Source organism: Salvelinus fontinalis, chromosome 35, assembly GCF_029448725.1.
Source record: "Salvelinus fontinalis isolate EN_2023a chromosome 35, ASM2944872v1, whole genome shotgun sequence".
Classification (NCBI taxonomy): domain Eukaryota; kingdom Metazoa; phylum Chordata; class Actinopteri; order Salmoniformes; family Salmonidae; genus Salvelinus; species Salvelinus fontinalis.
The window spans coordinates 32,374,989-32,399,896 of record NC_074699.1 but is presented as its reverse complement, the minus strand read 5'-3'; the positions used below and the strand labels follow the sequence as shown (position 1 = coordinate 32,399,896).

The following is a 24,908-nucleotide window of genomic DNA, read 5'->3' as shown; positions in this document are numbered from 1 at the left end:
CCTCCATTTCTCTCTCTCTCTCTCTCTCTCTCTCTCTCTCTCTCTCTCTCTCTCTCTCTCTCTCTCTCACACACACACACACACACACACACACACACACACACACACACACACACACACACACACACACACACACACACACACACACACACACACACACTCACACTCACACTCACACACAGTATTGTACAGCTAACCTTGTGGGGACACACAATTCAGTCCCATTCAAAATCCTATTTTCCCTAACCCCTATCGCTAACCCTAACCTGTACTCTTACCCTAATCCGAACCTTAACCCAAAAACCTAACCTTAATCCTAACCCTAAATCTTAGCTCCTGACGCTAAAACTAACCATAGCTCCTAACCTTAATCCTTAACGTAATTCTAACCCTAACTCTAATTCTAACCTTAACCCTAAACCCCCTAGAAATAGCATTTGACCTCATGGGGACGAACAAAATGTCCCCAGTTGGTCAAATATTTGTTTGTTTACAATACTTGTGGGGACTTCTAGTTAAACATGTTCACACACACACACACACACACACACACACACACACACACACACACACACACACACACACACACACACACACACACACAGTACTGTAGCTGTGAGTTGACACTGTCATCTTTTCTTTGCATTTTTTTGTTTTGCCGCGCTCTGCATTTTTCTGTCTTCACAAAGGAAAAAACCCTCACCACTGATTTTCAATTTGCTTCAAACACGGTACATGATTTTGCCCTACGTGGCTGGCTAGCTCCATCGACAGCTTGTGTGCGTTAGTGTGTGTGTGTGCGTGTCTGCATCTGTTTGTGTGCATATGAGAAAATGTCTGCCTCTACACACAGATAACAGCTCTAGCAGAGACAAAGCCTCTCTTCTAATATCTCTTCTAATCCACACACAAACACACGCATGCACACACACTTACACAAACACTTAAACACACTCTCGCTCTGTTTTCTCTAATCCTCACACATCCAGTCTCTCGTTGTCTGTTTCACGAGCTCCTATTCTCTGAAATTACACTTCAAAGTCATTGTAGCAGCACACTGCAAACTCCACTAAAGGACTTTAAACTCCCATAAGTCTTTAGTCTCCCAGCGTCTCTGCTGAACGGCAACGGTCGCAGCAATCTCACTACATTGGTGGCCGGTTGATAAACTTCATGCACAGTGAGGTGGCTGTATCTGCATATTTACTGGTAATACTATCTCCTGAGACAGGGGAACTGAAGTGTGAGAGAGATTTCAGTAAAGGGGTAACACACGTTCGTTCCTCAACTGAACACTAAAGTATTGTCTCTCTCAGCGACTTACAGCTCAATCACTGAACCCAAACTGACATCACACCTCAAGGCTTCCCGACTGGCATCCTGTTTGCAGCTGGATTAAAGTGTGTTTCTCTCTCCTCAGCAGTCTGCCTGGAGCCTTACTGCAGAGAGGGTGGCTATCTCCACACAGCCCTGACTGTGTAAAGGCCACTCAGGCTTACTTAGGACATGTAAATAAACACTAACCAATCTGTTCATGAGTCTCTGAGCCCTGCTCTGCTGTAGGCTACACTCAGGGCACAGGAGAACAGGGCTATGGTTCCTGGGGTGGGTTTTTGGTGGTGCAGGATCCTCTTGGTGTGTATGGAGGGTGATGTGTCCTTCTCTCTCTCTCTCTTGCTTTCGTTCTTACTTCCCCCCCCCCCCCTCCTCCTCCCTCCTCTCTCTCAGTTTTTAAGAGCTGGAGCCAGTGCCCAGGTCTCTGTCTGTCTGGCTCTCAGCCCTAATTGCTCTCTGATGCTATAAGCAGATGCCATATGAAAGGCATTCAGGTTGGAATGTGACTCAGTCAGTCTCGCAAGATTGAATTAGGTGGCAGAGCGTATTAAGAGGTTAGGATGAAAGCCAGCCCTTAAATACTGCAGACATGAGCCAGGTAGGCAGTCCTTGTATAAAAGTTCCTGTACTTCATTTCAGAGTGGAAGATTTTCATTAAAGCTGTGATTATAGGGCCTACAGGTTAACATAGGTCCCAGTCAAGCTGAGACTAAATTGACTTACAGCCTATGATTGTCATGTGACTGGAGTGCTGACTCCTGTAAAGTGTGTGTTGTGTGTGATTGCCCAACTCTGACCCCTCAGAGGAATCTGATTGGCTGACTGTGCTCCTGTGACCCTTTTCGGGGGTCTTATTGGTTCGTTTTTAGCCTTTACCAGTAGGTTGACATGTGTCCTTCCCCCTGGCTGATGATGGACGACCAGTGAGTGGTTGGTTCTCTCCAGGGAGGTAGTGGGGGTGGAGATCAATGACTCTCTTAATCAACATGATTAAAACACCACCTCTCTCTGTCACAGCCTTTGGCCTTTCCACACACACACACACACACACACACACACACACACACACACACACACACACACACACACACACACACACACACACACACACACACACACACACACACACACACACACACACACACACACAATATACACTCTCCCATGTTTCTGTAACCGTTATAAAGCGAGTGTGTGATACACTCTCTCCTGTCACCTGCTCCGCTGCGCTGCCAGAGAGCTTTTGATTGGCCCTGACAGAACCAATTAGATTTAGCTGTAGATAGGGATACGGAGCTAGGCGATGGGGGAACGAGGGAGGAGGGGGGGGCCTGACAGTGGAGACTGATCCAAATCTAACTTCTGTCACATAGTAGATCTCTCCCCTCCTCCTCATCTCATCTCCTTTCCCTTTTTCTCCTTCAATCCCTCCGTGCCTCTCCTCTCCTTCAATCCCTCCATACTTCTCCTCTCCTTCAATCCCTTCATACTTCTCCTCTCCTTCAATCCCTCCATACTTCTCCTCTCCTTCAATCCCTCCATACCTCTCCTCTACTTCAATCCCTCCATACCTCTCCTCTCCTTCAATCCCTTCATACCTCTCCTCTCCTTCAATCCCTTCATACCTCTCCTCTCCTTCAATCCCTTCATACCTCTCCTCTCCTTCAATCCCTCCATACTTCTCCTCTCCTTCAATCCCTCCATACCTCTCCTCTCCTTCAATCCCTCCATTCCTCTCCTCTCCTTCAATCCCTCCATACCTCTCCTTCAATCCCTTCATACCTCTCCTTCAATCCCTTCATACCTCTCCTTCAATCCCTTCATACCTCTCCTCTCCTCTCCTTCAATCCCTTCATACCTCTCCTCTCCTTCAATCCCTCCATACTTCTCCTCTTCTTCAATCCCTTCATACCTCTCCTCTCCTTCAATCCCTCCATACTTCTCCTCTCCTTCAATCCCTCCATACCTCTCCTCTCCTTCAATCCCTTCATACCTCTCCTCTCCTTCAATCCCTCCATACCTCTCCTCTCCTTCAATCCCTCCATACCTCTCCTCTCCTTCAATCCCTCCATACCTCTCCTCTCCTTCAATCCCTCCATACCTCTCCTCTCCTTCAATCCCTCCATACTTCTCCTCTCCTTCAATCCCTCCATACCTCTCCTTCAATCCCTTCATACCTCTCCTCTCCTTCAATCCCTCCATTCCTCTCCTCTCCTTCAATCCCTTCATACCTCACCTCTCCTTCAATCCCTTCATACCTCTCCTCTCCTTCAATCCCTTCATACCTCTCCTCTCCTTCAATCCCTCCATTCCTCTCCTCTCCTTCAATCCCTCCATACCTCTCCTTCAATCCCTTCATACCTCTCCTTCAATCCCTTCATACCTCTCCTATCCTTCAATCCCTCCATACCTCTCCTCTCCTTCAAACCCTCCATACCTCTCCTCTCCTTCAATCCCTCCATTCCTCTCCTCTCCTTCAATCCCTCCATACTTCTCCTCTCCTTCAATCCCTCCATACTTCTCCTCTCCTTCAATCCCTCCATACTTCTCCTCTCCTTCAATCCCTCCATACTTCTCCTCTTCTTCAAACCCTCCATACCGCTCCTCTCCTTCAATCCCTTCATACCTCTCCTCTCCTTCAAACCCTCCATACTTCTCCTCTCCTTCAATCCCTCCATACCTCTCCTCTCCTTCAATCCCTCCATACTTCTCCTCTCCTTCAATCCCTCCATACCTCTCCTTCAATCCCTTCATACCTCTCCTCTCCTTCAATCCCTCCATTCCTCTCCTCTCCTTCAATCCCTTCATACCTCGCCTCTCCTTCAATCCCTTCATACCTCTCCTCTCCTTCAATCCCTTCATACCTCTCCTCTCCTTCAACCCCTCCATTCCTCTCCTCTCCTTCAATCCCTCCATACCTCTCCTTCAATCCCTTCATACCTCTCCTTCAATCCCTTCATACCTCTCCTATCCTTCAATCCCTCCATACCTCTCCTCTCCTTCAAACCCTCCATACCTCTCCTCTCCTTCAATCCTCTCCTCCTTCAATCCCTCCATACTTCTCCTCTCATTCAATCCCTCCATACCTCTCCTCTCCTTCAATCCCTCCATTCCTCTCCTCTCCTTCAATCCCTCCATACTTCTCCTCTCCTTCACTCCCTTCATACCTCTCCTTCAATCCCTTCATACTTCTCCTCCCCTTCAATCCCTCCATACATCTCCTCTCCTTCAATCCCTTCATACCTCTCCTCTCCTTCAATCCCTTCATACCTCTCCTCTCCTTCAATCCCTCCATACTTCTCCTCTCCTTCAATCCCTCCATACTTCTCCTCTCCTTCAATCCCTCCATACTTCTCCTCTCCTTCAAACCCTCCATACCGCTCCTCTCCTTCAATCCCTTCATACCTCTCCTCTCCTTCAAACCCTCCATACTTCTCCTCTCCTTTAAACCCTCCATACCTCTCCTCTCCTTCAATCCCTCCATTCCTCTCCTCTCCTTCAATCCCTCCATACTTCTCCTCTCCTTCACTCCCTTCATACCTCTCCTTCAATCCCTTCATACTTCTCCTCTCCTTCAATCCCTCCATACCTCTCCTCTCCTTCAATCCCTTCATACCTCTCCTCTCCTTCAATCCCTCCATACCTCTCCTCTCCTTCAATCCCTTCATACCTCTCCTCTCCTTCAATCCCTTCATACCTCTCCTCTCCTTCAATCCCTCCATACTTCTCCTCTCCTTCAATCCCTCCATACTTCTCCTCTCCTTCAATCCCTCCATACCTCTCCTCTCCTTCAATCCCTCCATACCTCTCCTCTCCTTCAATCCCTTCATACCTCTCCTCTCCTTCAATCCCTTCATACCTCTCCTCTCCTTCAGTATATTCAGTCATTACACTCATTAGTCATTTGTAGTTTGTTTTGTTTTGTCACATGATTTGGTGAGACTTCCATATCCAGTGGCACTGTTTTCCTGTAGGGTAATACTAGAATGGTTGTGTGAGGAGTACCAGGGGTCTTCAACCTGTAGGGTAATACTATCAATCAATCAAGTTTATTTTATATAGCCCTTCGTACATCAGCTAATATCTCGAAGTGCTGTACAGAAATCCAGCCTAAAACCCCAAACAGCTAGTAATGCAGGTGTAGAAGCACGGTGGCTAGGAAAAACTCCCTAGAAAGGCCAAAACCTAGGAAGAAACCTAGAGAGGAACCAGGCTATAAGGGGTGGCCAGTCCTCTTCTGGCTGTGCCGGGTGGAGATTATAACAGAACTATGCCAAGATGTTCAAAAATGTTCATAAGTGACAAGCATGGTCAAATCATAATCATGAATAATTTTCAGTTGGCTTTTCATAGCCGATCATTAAGAGTTGAAAAACAACAGGTCTGGGACAGGTGGCGGTTCCATAACCGCAGGCAGAACAGCTGAAACTGGAATAGCAGCAAGGCCAGGTGGACTGGGGACAGCAAGAGGTCACCACGCCCGGCAGTCCCGACGCATGGTCCTAGGGCCCAGGTCCTCCGAGAGAAAAAAAGAGAGAGAAAATTAGAGAGAGCCAAGATTTTCAAAATGTTCATAAATGACAAGCATGGTCAAATAATAATCAGGAATAAATCTCAGTTGGCTTTTCATAGCCGATCATTAAGAGTTGAAAACAGCAGGTCTGGGACAGGTAGGGGTTCCGTAACTGGAATAGCAGCAAGGCCAGGCGGACTGGGGACAGCAAGGAGTCATCATGCCCGGTAGTCCTGACGTATGGTCCAAGGGCTCAGGTTCTCAGAGAGAGAGAGAGAAAGAAAGAGAGAACGAGAGAATTAGAGAGAGCATACTTAAATTCACACAGGACACTGGATAAGACAGGAGAAGTACTCCAGATATAACAAACTGACCCTAGCCCCCCGACACAAACTAATGCAGCATAAATACTGGAGGCTGAGACAGGAGCGGTCAGGAGACACTGTGGCCCCATCCGAAGATACCCCCGGACAGGGCCAAACAGGAAGGATATAACCCCACCCACTTTGCCAAAGCACAGCCCCCGCATCCACATACTATAATGGTTGTGTGAGGAGTACCAGGGGTCTTCAACCTGCTCAACTTCATTTCCTCATTCCCTATCTGGGATATCCTCTGCCTCACCTTATCAGATACTATTTCTTATTATTTTCTCACTTGTGTACACATTCTGTATGTGTGTGTATATTCCCTCTGCTTGTCAGATCGTATTACACCATCCTGTCAACTCTCTCCCTCTGTGTCCTTCATCATAGGAGAAATACATTCACAAATGCACACACCCACGTACACATCCATCCAACCAGGTGATAGACATCACTGCCCATACACGCAAACACACACACATGCTTGCCTGCTCACACACTCACTCACAAACATCCTGTCACTGTACTTTTCTGACATGTGTCACATACACATCTAGTCACACTGACAATACTACACAAAGTACAAGTAGTTGGATGACAGTGTGTGTGGATGTTTCCCTCTTCAGGATGTATGACTACCAGCGCGTGCCAGCTTCCCTACCTCCACTGTCCCAGGGACCTAGCCTGGCCAAACGACCCCGCTCCTCCTCCACATCCTCTGGGCACAGACGCAGCCGAGACAGGCCCCCCTCCAAGAGCTCTAGAGCCCACTCCACCAGCTCCAACAGGGCCAAGTGTGAGTAATACACACACACAGTCACACACTACACTCAAGATGGTTCTCTCATTACAACACTTCTATAGCAGCCTCTTTCCTTAATGGATCCTAGCCAATCAAGTCGCATTATTAGCCCAAATCAACAGAGCAGAGAGATTAAAGTAGATGTCACACGTCCAGATTTGATGGATGACCCTATGTGGTCCTATGTGAGCCTATGTGACCGCTATGTGAACCTAAGGGGTTGCCTGTCAGGGCATTCTGATGGTTAGGTGGGGGTCTTTGGGTAAGGGTCCAGTTGTCAGGTCAACCGGTAATGATTTATGACCCCAGCCTGATTTATGACCCTATGTAATGATTTATGACCCTATGTCCTGTTGTAGCAGGCCTGCCCATATTTGGGCTTCCGGTCAGGACATCCTGGCCGGGGTGGGGGTCTTTGGGGTAAGTGTCAAGTTGTCAATGTCGTAAATCAGAAAAAGATCATGATTTATGAACCTATGTAGTGATTGATGCCCCAATGGTTTGTAGAAGGGGGGCATGCCCATATTTGGGCTTCCGGTCAGGACATTCTGATGGTTAGAGGGGGGCTTTTGGGTGGCAAGTGACCAGGTGTCATGTCAAACTGTTCCTGGATGTCTAGTGTTGGGGGGTTGTTAATGAACATTTCAAAGAGGCTGGCTTTGCAGAAGCCTTATAAACCCCCAAAACAATGCCTGTTTAAGACTGTACAAGATCTTAAGAATAACCATGGAATTTGGGATCGGTGGCAAAGCGGTGATGACTGTAACAACTGAAGCGGGTCCTCGGTTGGTTCATAGAGCACGGGCCAAGTATCAACCCGCAATATATGATGCTCCAAAAAAACGTTTTTTAAATGTGTATAGAAGCCAAATACCTCCATCAAATGCGCTGAAAGATCAAGTGTTGATGTCTAATGGACAGCTATGGGGGTATCGGTTTGATTACGTGGCCTGTAGAGTGACCCTCTATACTGTCGCTGAAGGAGAAGAATATACAGAACAGACTGTAGGCTTGGACTATGGTGTTGAAGACTGGTCGGTTTTTCGCAAGGTGGTGTGTCCTGAACTGCGCCTTATCACCAAGGGGTATAGTGTGTTCACGGGCCACGAGACCCGTTGGGAAGGTACCCCTGACTCCTCAGGACGTATATTTCACAGGGTGAAAATACAAAGACAGAATGGACGTCCCTGCGGCTTGGAGTTCTATATCGGCACCCAGGAAATCCGAAACCAAAACCTTCGGGAGGGGGGCCATACTGGGGATACCAGACTGCGTCTGCTTATCCCTTTTAAAAGTTGGGATGTAGTGGAATTGAACATGTTGAAGGCGTTGGATGATCTCTTTGTACAGAGCCAACAGAGGCAGAGCCTTGTGCATTTAAAGAAGTGCATAATATATACGAATCTTGAAGATTACGTTTCAAAAGAGCCTCAAGAAGATACAACTTCAGAAGAAAACTAAGTACGGGGAGTCTTTAACCACGCCCAGATACCCTAAGGCGGGGTTCTACAATAAATGCAAAAGCAGCCGGTTCTTCATTTCATCATAGACCATGGATATCCCTACCTTCTACGAGGACTCCGCTACGTCATGGGGCCCCGAAACTAAGGACTCAATGCCTCGCAGCCCTACACTCTACTCACCCCTGGCAAGACCCGCGACACCCCCTACATGTACCCAGCCTGAGGATGTGTTTGATGGGGTGGTCAGTACTATTTTTGTGGATACCATCAAGGCCTCTGTAGCTACACTTTTAGACTTGGTGATTGGCGACTATATAAGAGAAAAATGCATCGGCTGTGAGATCAATCACCCCAGCCAGCGTCGTCATCCTTGCCTATACGACCCTCCGAGATACTACTTTTTCAATCATTTTGAGGAGCTGGTGAAAAGACTGTGGTCCCGCAGGTTTATACCATCGCTGGTCAGCGCCCTGGAGTCTATGGGTCTTGTGCCGTCTATCCCCAGAGTTTACGGGGTAACCGAGGCCTTCCTACATGAACTGAAGGAGGCAATTTTCATCCACGAGAAACTCAAAGAAATCCGACACACCCTGGTGACCGACAACAAATACCGGGAAGCTGTGGTGGCTGATGTGGTGGTTTTCTGGCTCAATAAATCCCAAGAGACCGAGTGACATTTTGTTATTTAGAGCTATGGGTAACTATGTGTCTACGATGTTGGAGCGAATAAATACATTTTTTCTTTTGAGAGACCTTACAAATGTTATGCATCAGATTATTGAAAATAAAGTGAATAATGTATCGTTCTACACGACACACAATACCTGGGCTAATGTCGAGCGTTTGTTGAAAATGGAACAAATCATGAATCATGTACGACATACGGGTGGGAGTTTGCAATGGACACAAATGGTATCAAGAATTGTTGATGAGTCTGAAGAGCTAGAAGTAACTTTGGCTAAGATTTTGCATTATTTGTTTGAACCCCCATTTAATGTGAACGTGTATCATATTTGTTGTTTATATACTTATATATCCGACGTGTGTGTTTTAAAAATTCAGCGGCACAAACCTGTACATCTAAACCAGATATACAGGGTGTTGCATGATGTGATTGTTGAGAAAACTGGGACTTGTATCTTGCAACAAATCCTGAATTGGTTGTATACGTAATACTTGGTGTTAAAAAAATAAAAATTCTCAAACTGAAATGTTGTCGTTATTTGAAAGTTGCTCATTAACGTTATTGTCCCTCAGAGAGGCAAGAAGGATGGCTGAACAGCTGTTGAAAAACATTTATTATAATCCCTCTAACCCCGGGTCTTATGGTGGTAAAGAGCGTTTACAGAGAGCAATAGCCGAAGAAACAGGTAGCCTGTTAAGCGATGCTAAAGTGAGTGAGTGGTTATCAGAGCAGGATGCCTATACTCTCCATAAATCTGTAAGAAAACATTTTCCAAGAAATAGAGTTTTTTCTACGCATCCCTTATCCCAATTTCAGGCGGATCTATGCGACATGCAGGCCCTTGCCGATAAAAATGATGGAAATCGCTACATGCTAACGGTTATAGATATTTTCTCTAAAGTAGCCTTTGTAAGGGTTTTAAAAAATAAGAGCGGGGCCGAGGTAACCCGGGCCTTTGACTCGATCTTGAAGGCAGGAGGCGCACCCAATAAAGTGCAGACTGATGGAGGAAAAGAATTCTTCAATAAGACATTTCAGAAGCTGATGAATAAGTATAACATAATACATTTTGCTACAGGCTCGGATTTGAAAGCTTCGGTTGTGGAACGCTTTAATAGGACTTTGAAGGAGCGGATGTGGAGATATTTTACAGCTCACAACACACACCGATATCTCGATATAGTTCAGGATTTAGTAAAGGGGTACAATAACAATTATCATAAGAGTATAAGGATGAAACCGTCTGAGGTGTCTTCTGAAAACTCTTTTCAAGTCTTTAAAAATCTGTATGGTTTGTTCCCCGTTCGCCGTAAGAAAAAAATTAACTTTAAATTCAACGTGGGTGACTTGGTGCGTATATCTAAATTGAGGGGTGTTTTCGACAAAAAATACGAACAAGGTTTTAGCTCGGAGTTGTTTACCGTTACAGAATGTCTGCCACGCATACCCTCTGTCTACAAATTACAAGATTATGACGGGGATCTTATAGAGGGATCTTTTTATGAAAAGGAATTACAGAAGGTCCAGTTGGGTAAAGACAAAGTCTTTCACGTGGAGGAGATTCTAGATCAGAAGAGAGAAAAGGGTAAAAAATGGTTGCTGGTCCGCTGGAAAAACTGGCCCCAAAAGTTCAACAGTTGGGTATTGGAGCATGATGTGGTGGAGGCAACGGGGATTAATTTAAACCCACAGTCCTGATAACTAGCTCCTCATTCTCGTGTACACAGGAGTGCATCATGGAACACAGCGGCTTCTACCTGACTCTCCCCAGTAATGCGTCTGCACATATATATCGTAATAATCAGAGTTCGAATTATACAACCAATTTTCCAAAGCCTATAGAGTTATCCGAGGCTTGGGAAGTAGGTCTCAGCGAGATTACATACCCCCATAGTTGGTATAATATCAAAGATAAGGACCGTGATTTTTATTGCAAAAAGTTATCGGAACCTGCGAAACTTATTAAGCTTAAAAAAGGTTTCTATAGAACCGTCGACAGGATCGTCTCAGAGTTGAATGAACACCTAACCCTAAACAAGATGGAAATATTCCTATTCTACAATCCAATCCATAAAAGGATACAAATCTCAGGGCCTGCTAACGGGGGTATAAAGACCAGCGGTAATTTATCCTACATGTTGGGGATGGGTCCCAATAAATGGACGTATGTGAAAGATAAATTATTCCCATTCCCTGCCGATATCCATGCAGGCTTTTACAACATATTTGTGTATACCGACATCATAACCTATCAAAGGGTCGGAGACACATGTGTGCCCCTCCTGAGAACAGTTCATATAGACGGAAAGGATGGGGACATCGTCACTGTCAATTATGACAAGCCGCACTACGTACCCGTCAGCAAGAAATATATTGAAAACATTCTGGTTGAGCTTAAAACGGATCAGAACGAAAACATTGAATTTACTTATGGTAAAACTATTGTAAAACTACACTTTAGACCCACCAAAACCTCTCTACATATATAATATTTGGTATTATATTTATAAACATAATACCAAATAAAAGGGTTATGGAGCACCCTCAGCTCGACCCCAACCGTTATGTTTCATACTATGTGGATCAAGTTGGTAATGGACTACCAGGATATCATGGATCACCGACAATGTATGGTGCGGGGATAGGGGGTATATTTCGTAACCTCTTTAGGATGGTTTTACCGTTTATGAAGAGAGGCTTCAGCATAGCCAAACCACACTTAAAATCCGCGGCTAAAAATATAGTAAGTGAGGTTGTAGCAAATGCTATGACCCGCAGAGCGTCACCAGAGGTGGAGCATCAAGAAGGCTCTGGTCTTATGATATTGTCTCGAAGGCCTAAAAAGAGACCCCCAGGTTTAAGACGCAGGCCTGCACCTAAAAAGCGGAGGTTAACTGTTAAAAGAACCTCAGTAAGTCAAAGACGTGGTAAAGTGAGGAGGTCTGGACCAAAAAGAATACTAGGAAGTATTTTCTAAAAGAATAAGTGACATGGCTCTTTTACACCGAATGTCCTCTGAAGCTATAAAGACAGAACTCGATCTTTTCACGGCACCGTTAACGCAGCATTCAATAGACAGGTCCAGTTATGTGGAGATAGCCCCCCTCTCGGCTATTACAGATAACGGGCCTATCGAATTTTTCATACCAGGACACGGTGACAACTATCTGGACCTCAACAACACCTTGGTGCATTTACGTCTAAAAGTGACCAAAAGAGATGGGTCTAATATTGCAGGCGATGCCAAAGTGAGTCTCATTAATTACCCCTTGGCCACCATCTTCTCCCAAGTGGATGTGACTTTGGGTGAACGCCTAATCAGTCAAAGCAGCGCCACATACCCATATAGAGCCATCATGGAGTGTTTGCTAAACTACTCCGAAGACACTCTCAAAACACAATTTAGCGCCGGGTTGTTTAGCAAGGATACTGCAGGAGTCTCTATGGAATCGACAGACCCTTCCACGGGGGCGAACAAAGGCCTAGCGGCACGCGCTCGCTACTGCGCCGAATCTCGAGAGTTTCATTTGCTAGGCCCTATACACTCTGACATTTTCTTTCAAGAACGGTTGCTCCTAAATTCTGTTGATTTAAGATTAAAATTAACCAGGGCCAAGGATGAGTTTTGCCTGATGTCTCCCCAAGACGGGGATTTTAGTTTGAAAGTGTTGGGGGCCACCCTTTTTATAAAAAAAGTGTCTGTATCTCCGGCAGTACGCCTGGGTCACTCACATGCTTTGATGAAAGGAAATGCCCTTTACCCTCTCCAAAGAATTACCATGAAAACCTTTAGCATACCTGTGGGCAGTAGAATCTGCAGTCAAGAAAACCTATTTCTAGGCCCTTTACCTAGATATGTGGTTATAGGTCTGGTTGATCACGCCTCTAATACGGGGAGTTTAGATAAAAACCCCTTTAATTTTCAACACTTCAATGCAGAGTATGTAGCTCTCTGTCAGGACGGACGTCAGGTTCCGGCTAAGGCTTTCCAACCCCAATTTAACAACAACATATCTGTGCGAGAATTTTACAATCTATTCCTGGCCACAGGGAGGCATCTAAAAGATCTCTCTTTGCCTATTGACAGAAATGATTTTGCAGAGGGTTACACTTTGTATGCTTTCAATTTATCACCTGATGATGACACCTCAGGAAATCTGTCTGTGATGTCCCAAGGTAACCTCAGGCTGGAAATGCGTTTCCGTACACCTTTAACCTGTACAGTTAGCATGATTGTTTACGCATGCTCTGATTCAATCTTGGAAGTGAATGCCCGAAGACAGGTCTTAGTGGATTATTATTAAGGACCTTTGAGCAAAGACATGAATACCCAAGAGTTGGAAGGGCTCATGAGCCGCTTGATTGGAAAACAATTTTGTGGAGTGATGGCTTGTGATGAATTACCTATTGAGATATGGCCTGAGAGGCCTGCAATGTTTATTGTCAATACCCATCCTAAACACATGCCTGGTGAACATTGGCTAGCTATGACATTAGAACAGGAAGGTGGAAGAAAAATCTCAACTTTTTTTGATTCCTATGGCTTTCCCCCCGGTTTTTCACATTTCCCTAAATCTATTAAAGATTTTTTGACCCTAAACGGTTCAAAGATCTACTACAGCATCAAACAAGTGCAAGATAACCTTTCCACTACATGCGGTCACCACTGTGTATTTTACCTGTGCCAAAGAGCCCGGGGAGTTTCTTTTGAAGATGTTATGTTTCTTTATAAGGATGATTTAAGAAGTAATGATGACTTTGTATCTTGTTTTGTTAGAAAATATCAAAAGTGTTCAAATGTGTGTCGTTTAAGAACGCGTAATCAAGGCGTATGCTCACGTCATATGTTTCAAGAATGCCACAAATGTTAAATTGCTTATTTTTCAAATAAAACATTTTATTGAATTTAATCATAGTCATTCAAAAGTCATTTTCAAAAGTCATTTTCAAAAGTCTAACCACGCCGAGAGATCGGGATTAGGAAAAGGTCCTGAGACGTTCATGGGAGTAAATGAGTTAGCATCATCGCTTTCATAGGGGGGCGGTGTCGTTGGGGCATCTTTAGGGGTGCTGTATCTCGTTGAAGGCTTTTGTTTTAAAGCTTGAATCTGTTGACGAAGCTTATGGTTGGGTACACCCGAGAGGGGAATGTTCAGGATTGCCAGGGCCTTAAGAAACTGACGCCAGCCGGGAGGCCTTCGGTCATCAGCAACCTTGTGGGCAGCCGTGGTACTTTTAAGTAAGTCCACCATATGGGAACCCCTAACAACAGCGCCCTGAAGTATAAACTCTCCAGAATCGTTCCAAGCAGCTAATCCCTTTGAGTCTTTTATCTTGTTCATAATGTATTTAACATTCTTCCGGTTACGTAAAGGCACATGTGTCAGTAGGTCATGCATAACTTTATCTTCAAAAGGCATTTGAGCTTCACCAGACATAGGATCTTCACTAGGTAAGAGCGCCGGTACAGGCCTTACCGGGGCCTGGCTATCGTTAGGTTCGACATCTGTTAAAGGGTCCGGTAGGGAAAGTGTTAAATGGTTGCTCTCTCTCGCCCCTTGCTTTACCAGAGTCAAATATCTTTGCATTAGGTTTGTGTATTTTTGGATCTTATCATAAGGGTTCAATCCTTTTCGGTTCAAAACATCCTTCATGGCCGTATCCAAATCATTTTCAGCTGTTTGTCTGATATTTTCAGGACCCTGCATTTGATTTTTAAGTCTATCCAACTCTTGTTGTGGCACCAAGTACATTTTAGTGGCCATCACACCGCGTGTTCAACCCCCACGTCTGGCAGCAATAAGGCTGGTGATGAAGGGCACAGCTATACTGAGTAAAGGTATGAGAAAACCTCCAGACTGTTGTATACTATGTCTTTTCTTTTGAAGACTGGCCCTTTTATTGGCAAAGAGTTTGATCGCGGTCTTTTGTCTCTTTAATTTTTTCAATTGGTTCAGGGTGAGTGGAATGCGCCCTTTGAGAAGATTCAAAGCAATCTCACATAAGGCTAATATGAGATCTGAAGAACAACTACCCAAGATGGCCTTCCGTCCTTTAGCTGTAGACCCAACTAGCCTTGTCAAAAGGGGCAGGTTTCTTTTTAAACGCAGAGACATAGCGTTTACTTTTTAGGAAGGTATGCAGCAGGCCGCTCCCACGGAAACAGGCCTGTACGTAGCCTAAGCTGTTCTGGAGTATTTGCTTTTAAATCCACGATTAAATAAGAAAATGGCTCTTTGGTAGCGTCCTCATAGCTCTCCATAAAGTATGATTTCCTTCCAGGGTACATCTGCTGAGCTAGAGTGCTAATTTGCAGTTTGTCTCTAGGATTTTTAAACAATACCATGTAGTTGGCATTCAAGCTAATGGTACGGCTATTTTTACCTTGGTGAAACACATTCTGGACCAAGTAAAGCACGGACAGGTTTCTATGATGAGTATATTGGGTAAAAGCTCTTGCAATTTCTGGATGTTCGCTACCAGCAAATAGCATATCGTCCAAAACAAGCAGATTGTGTATATGTGGGGGGAGAAGTTGATCATCAGACAGAGAATCGGGTATTCCTTCAACAAACTTGATTTTTATTGTCTTCAATAATTCATCATACAGAGGTTGGTAACAGGAATAACACCATACAATATTGTCAGGCTTTTGAGATAACACATGTTCAGAATTCTCTAAAATACTTTTTACAAAAAAAGTTTTACCACTGTTTGATGGGCCTGCAATTAAGGCCGAAAAGGGCAGTTTTAAACGGGGGTCAAAATCCTCGACAGCCGTCATTATATCTTAACCTTTAAGACACACTGGGGCTTGTAGCCTAAGTCAGTAGCCAAAGGGCAATGTGGTACCGTCAGGCAATAGCCGTCTCTTGTCATAGACTACCCTGAATCTTTTAGTGAGTGGGGCGTTTCTTAGATGGAACCCCTTTTTATCCCTCACTATTTTGTTGTAGGAGGTCAAAATCTCCAAGTCACTATTCTTGTCATTTACGAACCCGTCGACCAAGCGCGTGATTGATTCCAAGTTTACACGCGGGGCATTTTCGTAGTTTTGAGTCACGCCTTTGGCTTTCAACACCACGTGATTGTCTTTAGTCCTAAAAGCATAGCTTTTGGGCCCACATGAGGACCATTCTGTGATATGGTCACCCTCGGCGAGTTCACTAGTTAAACCCCCAAGATAGTTGCTGAGTGGGGGGTTCCAATCCCCCGGCTTGCTTACATAGACCACAGAGTCTGTGTCGTGGTAAAGAACCCGCCGCTGAAGCTGTTCCATGAGGGTGTACAGTTCAAGTCGGGCATAGGCTGTGGTAAATGCTGCAAGAAACACATTTACATTACCTGGGGGTAGAACCCACTTTGGGTTGCGCCGCCATTGCACCAAGGCAATGTCTTGACTCAAGAATGAAAAATGTGAAATTTCGTATTGGTCCGAAAAAACAAATTCCAAAAATTCTTCCGGGTCTTTAATGATCGAAGTTGTTAGCATATTGCTTCTCTGCGCTAACTTCCCCCAAAGGGAGTTCAAGTACAATTTCGAAACATTTCTTTTGGTTTTGTTGACCTGTATTCTGTCAGGGTCAAGAAGTATGCCTTCTCTGTCATGGTAGTCTTGAATGTACTTCTCTTTACTTTCTTCATCTGTAACCGATGCTGGATAGCCTGAAGCCATCTGCTTGCATCTCAAGAAGGTCTTGATGTACTCTTTAAAAAGTGTGTCTGATTTCCTGGAAAAGTTCCACACTTCAAAGATTTTGGCCACACGATACCCCTTCTCCAAAGCCTTAGAGAATTCAACGGTGACCCAGACACCTGTCAGGGCTCTTTCTTGATCTGAGTGATCACATGGGTTTTCCTGGTTGTTGTTTTCACAGCATGTGCGACAAAGGGGAAAGAAAAGTTTTCCTTTAGACCCCTTGTAAGGCAGCACAGGTATAAACAGACCCCTAGGAGGGTAGACAGTCGCTTTGATTAAACCAAAATAATTTTGGGGTTCGTCAAAGTCGCTGTGAATAATTTCAGGATGCCCTATAGGATAGCATGAGGAACTCATTACATGAGGATATAGGGATGTAAAATCTACATAACCTATTGTCTCGTCGGGTTGAGCTACATAACGCAATGTCAAAGCATTGGTCCTGCCTCCAAACAAGGCCTGTCTCGGTTCCAGGGGCTCTGGAGGGTCATATTGGGTAAGGAAGGCCTGAACATGAGGATCCGCCTTTTTCAGGGCTGTCCATTCGTGTTCCCACAAAACCACCACTTTTAACCCGTATGTAGCCTTTAAAGAATTCAGTTTGTCTTGGAACTCTTGGTACATTTCCCCAAAAGTCTTTTGGGTTAGGACACACATGGCCTGGGGGACAAAGCATAATTTACAACCGTGGAAGAAACAACCGTTGTACTCATACACTGTCTCAACACCGTCAATCTGTGTGTATCCATCTACATGGTAAGGCCCAAAAGCCTTCTCGCCCCGATTCAAAGCATGTTGGATAAAAACATTTTTATCCTGGGCTAGGTACTCCAACCATTGAATGGAGCCACTAGAGTAGGCCTTGAATTGTCGTCGGTAGTTGTCTGGCGATGGGATCGCTATAGAGGCTGGAGTTAGATAGTGTGTACGATAGGTTTTCATGCACGCGGATGCAATAGTTGTACAGCTCCAGGGGTCAATGCCTGCATCTTTGATTACCTCTTCTCGGAATCTGAGGCATCCTTCACGTAGTATAACCACGTCATTGTCACAGTATGATTCCATCTCTTTATGAAAATCAAAAGTTCCATGTCTTACTGTCTCGTACCAAGTCATGAATTTCTCACGCTCTTTGGTAGACATTTGATCACAACCGTACATTTCGGGGGCTGGATAAGCTCCTATATAATGTAGATTCTCGTCAGATGTGAAGAAGTGGGGGAAATAGCCTTTGACCGAGTTTTCAAAACCCAAGGCCTCTGGCATTTGAGCCAATCTCATGGGTAAGAAGCTTAAACTGTCAATGTATCTCTGTTTGAAGGCGTGGTCAACAAAACATAAGATTTTACTCCCTTGAGCAATGACACTGGGCGCCACGCCTTGCTGTATCAAAGGGTTCAGAAGCAGATAGGAGTCATAGGCGCGCGCATTGTGTGCTATAAACGTGAAGTTTCTGTACTGGGCCTTTCTAAAATGTTTTAGAAAGAGTCGGGCGCAATCGGGCCCCTCGGCCGACCACTTTTCACCGTTGAAAGTCATGGTAGATACAAAAATAGGCAAGTGAACCCCTGATTGCTGATTTGTCTCAAAATCATAAAAAACATATTTCTCTGTATGTTCATCTTCAGCCAGGGGCTGAATGTAGCACTCATGTGGTACTTCTTGAACAACTTCTGCGTCTCTGCTTTTCAAGGGCCCTTTACAGATTGGGCAATGTATGATTCCACAAACATGGGGTTTAGGGCTGTCTATTTTAAGGTTGTAATTGCAATGGCATTTTGGACATTTCTTGTTAATGTCACAAATGCTTACAGATTTACAGGCCTTGGGGTGCCATGTTTCAGTTTTGTGTTTTTCGTAACAGTAGGCTGAACGACATGTGCGGTGACAATCCTCACAGGGTGTCAAGTTTAGCGGTTGCATAGGGCAATGTTTATCCAGACATACTGAACAGTTATAACGGCACGAGTGCCCCCCCTTGCGGGTGTAGCCGGTATGACAGGCTGGACAGACATATGGGGCGCCTAAAAATGCTGTGATGTTAGTTACGGCATAGTAATGCTCATTTTGCACATAAAAGTACATAGTCTTAGGGTGTGGCTCTTGTATATTTTGGAACTTCAGGAGCGCGTCATTAGCCCTGCTGTGGTACAAAACCACAATCTTGATATTCAGAAAGTTTTCAAATTTGCCTATGTCTGAGAAAGCCACAGCATCCTGTATACCTAAACCCACAGCCTTTTGTAGCTCTTGAGCTTTCTGTAACGCTTCGCGCTCTGTACATCCTGGGCTGAGTAAGTGGGCCAAACCTATGGCAAAGCATAGCTTATTACCATGATTGTGAACGATTATGAGGTAGGCCTTTTTATTGCTTATGATTTCGGACTGCATCAGGCTATCGAGTTTACGTCTCTGCCCGCCGCCTCCTTGGGGTGGCCGGACTAATTGTACTACAAGTTCGAGGGTCCTATCTGCTAGCACGTTTAAATTTGACTGAACAAGGCGTTCTAGCAGGTTAACAAATTGTTCAAGATCTGCTTCACCCCTATTTAAAATAAGCGACACACGGCTCTGCAGACTGTCTCCTAAAATTTCCAACTGTAAGGTATCCCTTGGTTGGCTATAAGCTCTAACTCTATCTACCAGTTCATTCAAAGTGTCCATAAGCATTACGTAAAACACAGCATATTCCCGAATCTGACCCCCCCATGCGAAATTGAAAAACTGTCGAACCTCAATATTGTGGAATTTATTTCGATACAAAACATGTTCACTGCGATCAAGACCATCCCCATCCTGATTTGCTAGACAATCGTCCAACTGTTCAAAAACATCGTATTGGGTTTCAGACTCTTCAGACATGGGTGTTAAAGGCTGGCTTAGAGGTGTAGGTGGTGCAGAATTAAACCTAGGGCTTTCGTTCTGTACATTGTGATCAAGACCTTCCCGATCCAGATTTGATAGACATTTGTTCAGCTGTTCAAAAACATCGTATTGGGTTTCCTCTTCGAACAAGGGTGTTAAAGGATGGCTTAGAGGTGTAGGGGGTGCAGAATTAAACCTTGGGCTCTCGTTCATCTGGGTAATTAAAGATATGATTGATTCGGGTATCTGTGATAACCTGTTTTCATCTGCAGACCCTGACTCATTCATACGTGTAATAATTTCAATGAGTTCGGAGGGAATCTGGGATAATAGGTTTTCATCTATAGCCCCTATGTCAATTAGCCCAGAATCATTCATATGGTTAATTATATCTTGGAGCTCTGTAGGGATTTCCGCTAAGAGGGTTTCAATTGTCTCGCTTAGGTCTATAGGGGGCGCCATTTCTCTACTTAAGGATGTGTGTGCTTGTGTTTTTTTTACATATGTGTTTTTTAACGGAGGTATTTGCTTGTTTTAACCCTACTGTTGTTTAACATGCGGGGAAGCTCTCTACGCCAGAATGACACATCCTGATTGTATTGATGTTCGAATAGAATACCCATACGACGTTGAAGTAAAGCCTTTCGTGATTTTAAACCCTGTGTAAAAGCCTTGAAAAGCACGGCTTGGTCTATTTCACAAGAGGCTTTTGCCGCACCAGAATTGGCCGCTTCAATAAGGTTGGCCACTTCACAGAACATCAAATCGTCTACCTCAGAAATGTCATTTAAAACTTTGAAATCATCAGGCTTCGCTGTTCTGGTGACTGGGGTCTTTGGCGCCTCCTCGGGATCTAGATGTGTAGCTTCTTGGAGGTCTTTATAAGCAGGCGAGGAGTCTGCATTAAAAATAATACATACAGAAAAATAGGTTATTAACCCTAAAATATGTTTGATAAAAATGTAAAATACATTTCAGATATAAGCCTATATATTAACAATACATTAATTAAATACCTCGGCTTTTTTGAAGAGGGCTGTTCTGAAGAAGCTCTGAGAACTCGGGAACATGTCTTTGGGCAACCCTAATTATAGCATCTGCCTGGTCTGTAGCTTGTGAGCCTGAAATTTAAAAAAAAAAACAGCATTAGTACATGTTTAAACATATTCAGGCATAAAAATAAAATATATATATATATATATAAATTATAATTGATTCATACCTTGTCCTTGTAACGCTGTCTCGTGAATACCCTCCCAGTAGTATTGTTCGGGTGAAGCGGACCTGTGGATCTGGGCCCTGATTGTCCGTTGGTGTTTAATAGGGGGCGTCCAGCGGTCCTGGGTCAGGGGAGTTGACAGGCCGTTTAAAGTCTCTGTTTGCGGCTTCTGTGTAAATACATCCTGGGAGTAGGGCACAATTGTCTCGTAGGCATATCCTTCACAGAAACCGTGTAGACTCCCTATGGCACCCGTTCTAGGAGGTATTTCCGCTGTAAACACATAAAATAACTTTTAATATAAGACGCCGATACTTTTTGTTTTTAAGGTATAAATATTCTTAAGGAATTCTTGGAATCTTACTTACTACAATTCAGGGTCGGCGTTGGGATGTAAACAATTTGTTCCGGAGACCCTACGACCGGTTCGAGTTCAGTTATATCTCGGAGAATCTGAGTGAAGGTTTGAGAATCTAAAAAAAACATTAGATAATATTAAAGCTCTAATCATTTTAGCTAATATTGACATTTTATACGTTAAGAATCCGGGCCCTAAGACCTGTTTAATATTTCTATAACATACAACGTTTTCAAACAATTCCCAAGAACAAACAAATCTAATATATAGCATATGTAAATATTTATTTCAAGAACTAACCTTGAGAAATATCCATCAGGAGGGTATTTACCAGATCTTTTTTAAAGGGGTCCGTCCGATAACTATTCCTGGAGGAATGCTGTAGGGTAAATGCGCGAAAACGATGCTAACAGGGGGGACCTGTTTTGCTTAGCTTTTGTAGCCGTCGGACTCTAGTGGTGTCGTATTTTTCGCGCTAAAACAGCCTAAAAAGTTATCTTTGAAACCTAAGGCATGTGGTTCAAACACCAGCCATTTGGTTCAAACATAGGGTATTGGGTGGCGTCTAAACATTAGGTATCTTTTGATATTCTAAAATCTCCGGGGGCTAGCATCTAGATGCTGGGGCTGGGGAGGTCTCGACAGCACTGGGCTGAATGACTTTTAGACATCTGTTTGGCCTGATAGTGTAAACCCTGGTTTCAAACGACCCCCCCATGCATAGAGAGAGAGCCTTGAGCGCAGATGCAAGGGTATTTTTTTAACAAACACCTCGCCCCCCTTTTTCTGTTTTTGAAACACACACACACCCACACACACACACACACAGCCACTACAGCACAAGCACGCCCATACGCGCGCACATTGCGCAAGTTTTTTTTCTCAGGGACAGACTGCGCTAAGCGTGAACAAACGCGAGAGTTCATAACGTGGTGAGATTCTGTTTTTAAAAACCATTTTATTTCATTCAAAATATTTAGTACATACATTTTATAGCCTTACATTCTTAAGGTATTTTACAAAGCCTTTCTTACAGATCCAGGGATCTGATGCAACCACCCCCCATTGTCAGTGTCCAGTTGGTCATCAAAATGCCGGGATCTCTTGCCAGGCTCATCAACACTTGCTAAGTTTTCACTCCAGGGGTAAATCCTACGTCGGGCCTTTTGGTCCTGGCTATGTCTCAAGAAAAGTCGAGGCCAGCGTCTTAACTGTTCGCGATTTTTGAAGAGAATGTCCAGCTTATTCATAAGTGTTATGAAAATTGGATAATCAACCCATTTAAAACTAAACACAGGAATAAAAAAGTTGACATCTTTGCATGCTCTGGATGCTACTGGAGAATTGACAGACTTTGTAGCATTACCCGCATCATAAACTTGACAGGCTAAAATTGTCACTTTGTTGTCCGGGTTATAGTCCATTGAAGCAATTCTTAGAGCCTTGAGATCACTGCGTCCGAAGACCTGTTCTTCCAACGCATAGCCTGGCACAGCTGTGCCACTCAGGACCTGTTCAATTTTACAAAGAGCCATCCGGATGTTTAGCCATTCTCTCATGCCCAGAGCAGGAGAAAAACTCCCAGGTTTTGCCTGATAAACGGGTTTGGGGCCACAGGCGTTGAAGATCTTTACCGTAGAATCCTCCGGCTGGAATATGTAAGACATAGGGCCCTCACTCGTACCCAAAAATCCTTTAAAACATTCTGGAGCTTCACACAGAACTTCCTCAATGCTTTGTTCACTGGGTTCATGACAAGCCGAGCATAACATACCATAAATTGACATATGTGTCATTTTTGTTTAATATTCAGGGGGTTTATCTTGTACAATCTTAAACATGCATTGTTTTGGGGCTTTATAAGGCTTCTGCAAAGCCAGCCTCTTTGAAATGTTCATTAACAACCCCCCAACACTAGACATCCAGGAACAGTTTGACATGACACCTGGTCACTTACCACCCAAAAGCCCCCCTCTAACCATCAGAATGTCCTGACCGGAAGCCCAAATATGGGCATGCCCCCCTTCTACAAACCATTGGGGCATCAATCACTACATAGGTTCATAAATCATGATCTTTTTCTGATTTACGACATTGACAACTTGACACTTACCCCAAAGACCCCCACCCCGGCCAGGATGTCCTGACCGGAAGCCCAAATATGGGCAGGCCTGCTACAACAGGACATAGGGTCATAAATCATTACATAGGGTCATAAATCAGGCTGGGGTCATAAATCATTACCGGTTGACCTGACAACTGGACCCTTACCCAAAGACCCCCACCTAACCATCAGAATGCCCTGACAGGCAACCCCTTAGGTTCACATAGCGGTCACATAGGCTCACATAGGACCACATAGGGTCATCCATCAAATCTGGACGTGTGACATCTACTTTAATCTCTCTCAGAGCAGAACCAATAGGCAGTGTATATGCTGTTCTAATACCCACCCTCATCACCTTGATAGTCCTTATTACCAACACATTCACAGAAACTTGCCTTGGATCCTTTCCTTCCTTCTCTCCCCCTCTCGCATTCTCAATATCTCTCCTTCCCCCCTCTCGCTCCCTCCCTCAACCTCTCCCTACTTGTAGTGCGAATGGAGGAGCTGCAGGTCATTAAGAGGGAGCTGACTCTGATAAAGACACAGATTGACGGGCTGCTTGACAACCTGGACAGGATGGACACACTGAGGCAGGACCACACAGGTGAGACAACCAATCAGAGAGAGAGACAGAGGAGTGGACAGGTGAAACAGCAGTAAAGCATGGTAGGGGAAGCCACAGTTCTTACGAATCAGCGAAGAAGAATGACAGTGAGAAGTACAGAGATGGCGAAAGAAGGCTTACAGGAGAATAAATACAAAGCCCTACAGGGAAGTGTTGTAGCTGCTGCTGCCCTCATGTGGCCACATGGACAAACTGCATCTTTGTCCTTTCTACGACACACATACTGTACTGACAAATAAAAAAAGAAATGTGTGTCATCTCATCCTTTCTATCTCTTATCTGTACACGTTGCCTTTTTGTGGTTGACTGATCTCATCTCCATATTCATTTATTCCAATGTAAATTATGATCCTCCTCCACTACTGTACCTCATCTCTACTTTCTGTCTCCCTCTCCCCTCTCCTATTTCTCTCTCTATCGCCACATCTCTCCCTCATCCTGTCATTCTTGTTCTCTCCTCTCGTCTGTCAAATCGTGCATTGCAGTTGACCATCGATGGTTTAGATTGAAAGTGAGCACAGGCACACCAACACTAATCTGCCCTATAGAGGGAACTTAGTGAATGTTCACTCCTATTCACTCCCTCTCTCTCCGTATTTTTTAGGGTCTCCCGTGAGGGAGGGCAGCCTGGCCGGGTCACCGTACTCCCCCTCTGCCAGCAGCGGTGAGCGCTCCCCCTCCCCCCTGTCCCCCCCACGCCGCTGCATCCAGAGAGAGAGCCCCGAACTGGGGGAGGCCAGCGACGATGATCACACGGTAACTGGCTTGATGTCTGTGTGTGGAGAATATCTGAATGTGAGTGGGAGTTCTTTCTCCTTGTCTCAGAGCGACATGAGGGCCTAAGCATGTCCTATGGTTGGCTGTGATTTAGC

The 24,908-nt window shown here is 44.6% G+C and overlaps 2 protein-coding genes across 5 annotated transcripts in view; one reads left to right on the top strand and one right to left on the bottom strand.

Annotated features, from left to right (window-relative positions):
• The window catches only part of LOC129834929 (RNA-binding Raly-like protein), a 31,430-nt gene that overhangs the window by 4,889 nt on the left and 1,633 nt on the right, over nt 1-24,908 (top strand). Inside the window, exons 3-5 of the mRNA XM_055900299.1 lie at nt 6,840-7,009; nt 23,902-24,015; nt 24,641-24,792. Coding sequence (XP_055756274.1) covers nt 6,840-7,009; nt 23,902-24,015; nt 24,641-24,792 — 436 coding nt within the window. The remainder of the gene's footprint in view (nt 1-6,839; nt 7,010-23,901; nt 24,016-24,640; nt 24,793-24,908) is intronic.
• Nucleotides 15,725-23,711, bottom strand: LOC129834743 (uncharacterized). Of its 4 annotated transcripts, none has more exons than XM_055899997.1 (5): nt 21,605-23,711; nt 21,315-21,419; nt 20,950-21,219; nt 20,744-20,848; nt 15,725-20,625 (listed from the first exon to the last, which is right to left on the bottom strand). In XM_055899997.1, the coding sequence occupies exons 1-5, from the start codon at nt 21,618-21,620 to the stop codon at nt 20,240-20,242; spliced, it is 882 nt and encodes a 293-aa protein (XP_055755972.1). In that variant the 5' UTR covers nt 21,621-23,711; the 3' UTR covers nt 15,725-20,239. The 4 variants fall into 4 exon arrangements, with proteins under 4 accessions (XP_055755972.1, XP_055755970.1, XP_055755969.1 ...); XM_055899995.1 differs by having other exon boundaries at nt 21,605-23,706; XM_055899994.1 differs by having other exon boundaries at nt 21,315-23,706.

Coding starts and splice junctions, on each gene's coding strand:
- LOC129834743 (XM_055899996.1), bottom strand. CDS start 20,189: ATGGCGCCCCCTATAGACCTAAGCGAGACAATTGAAACCCTCTTAGCG.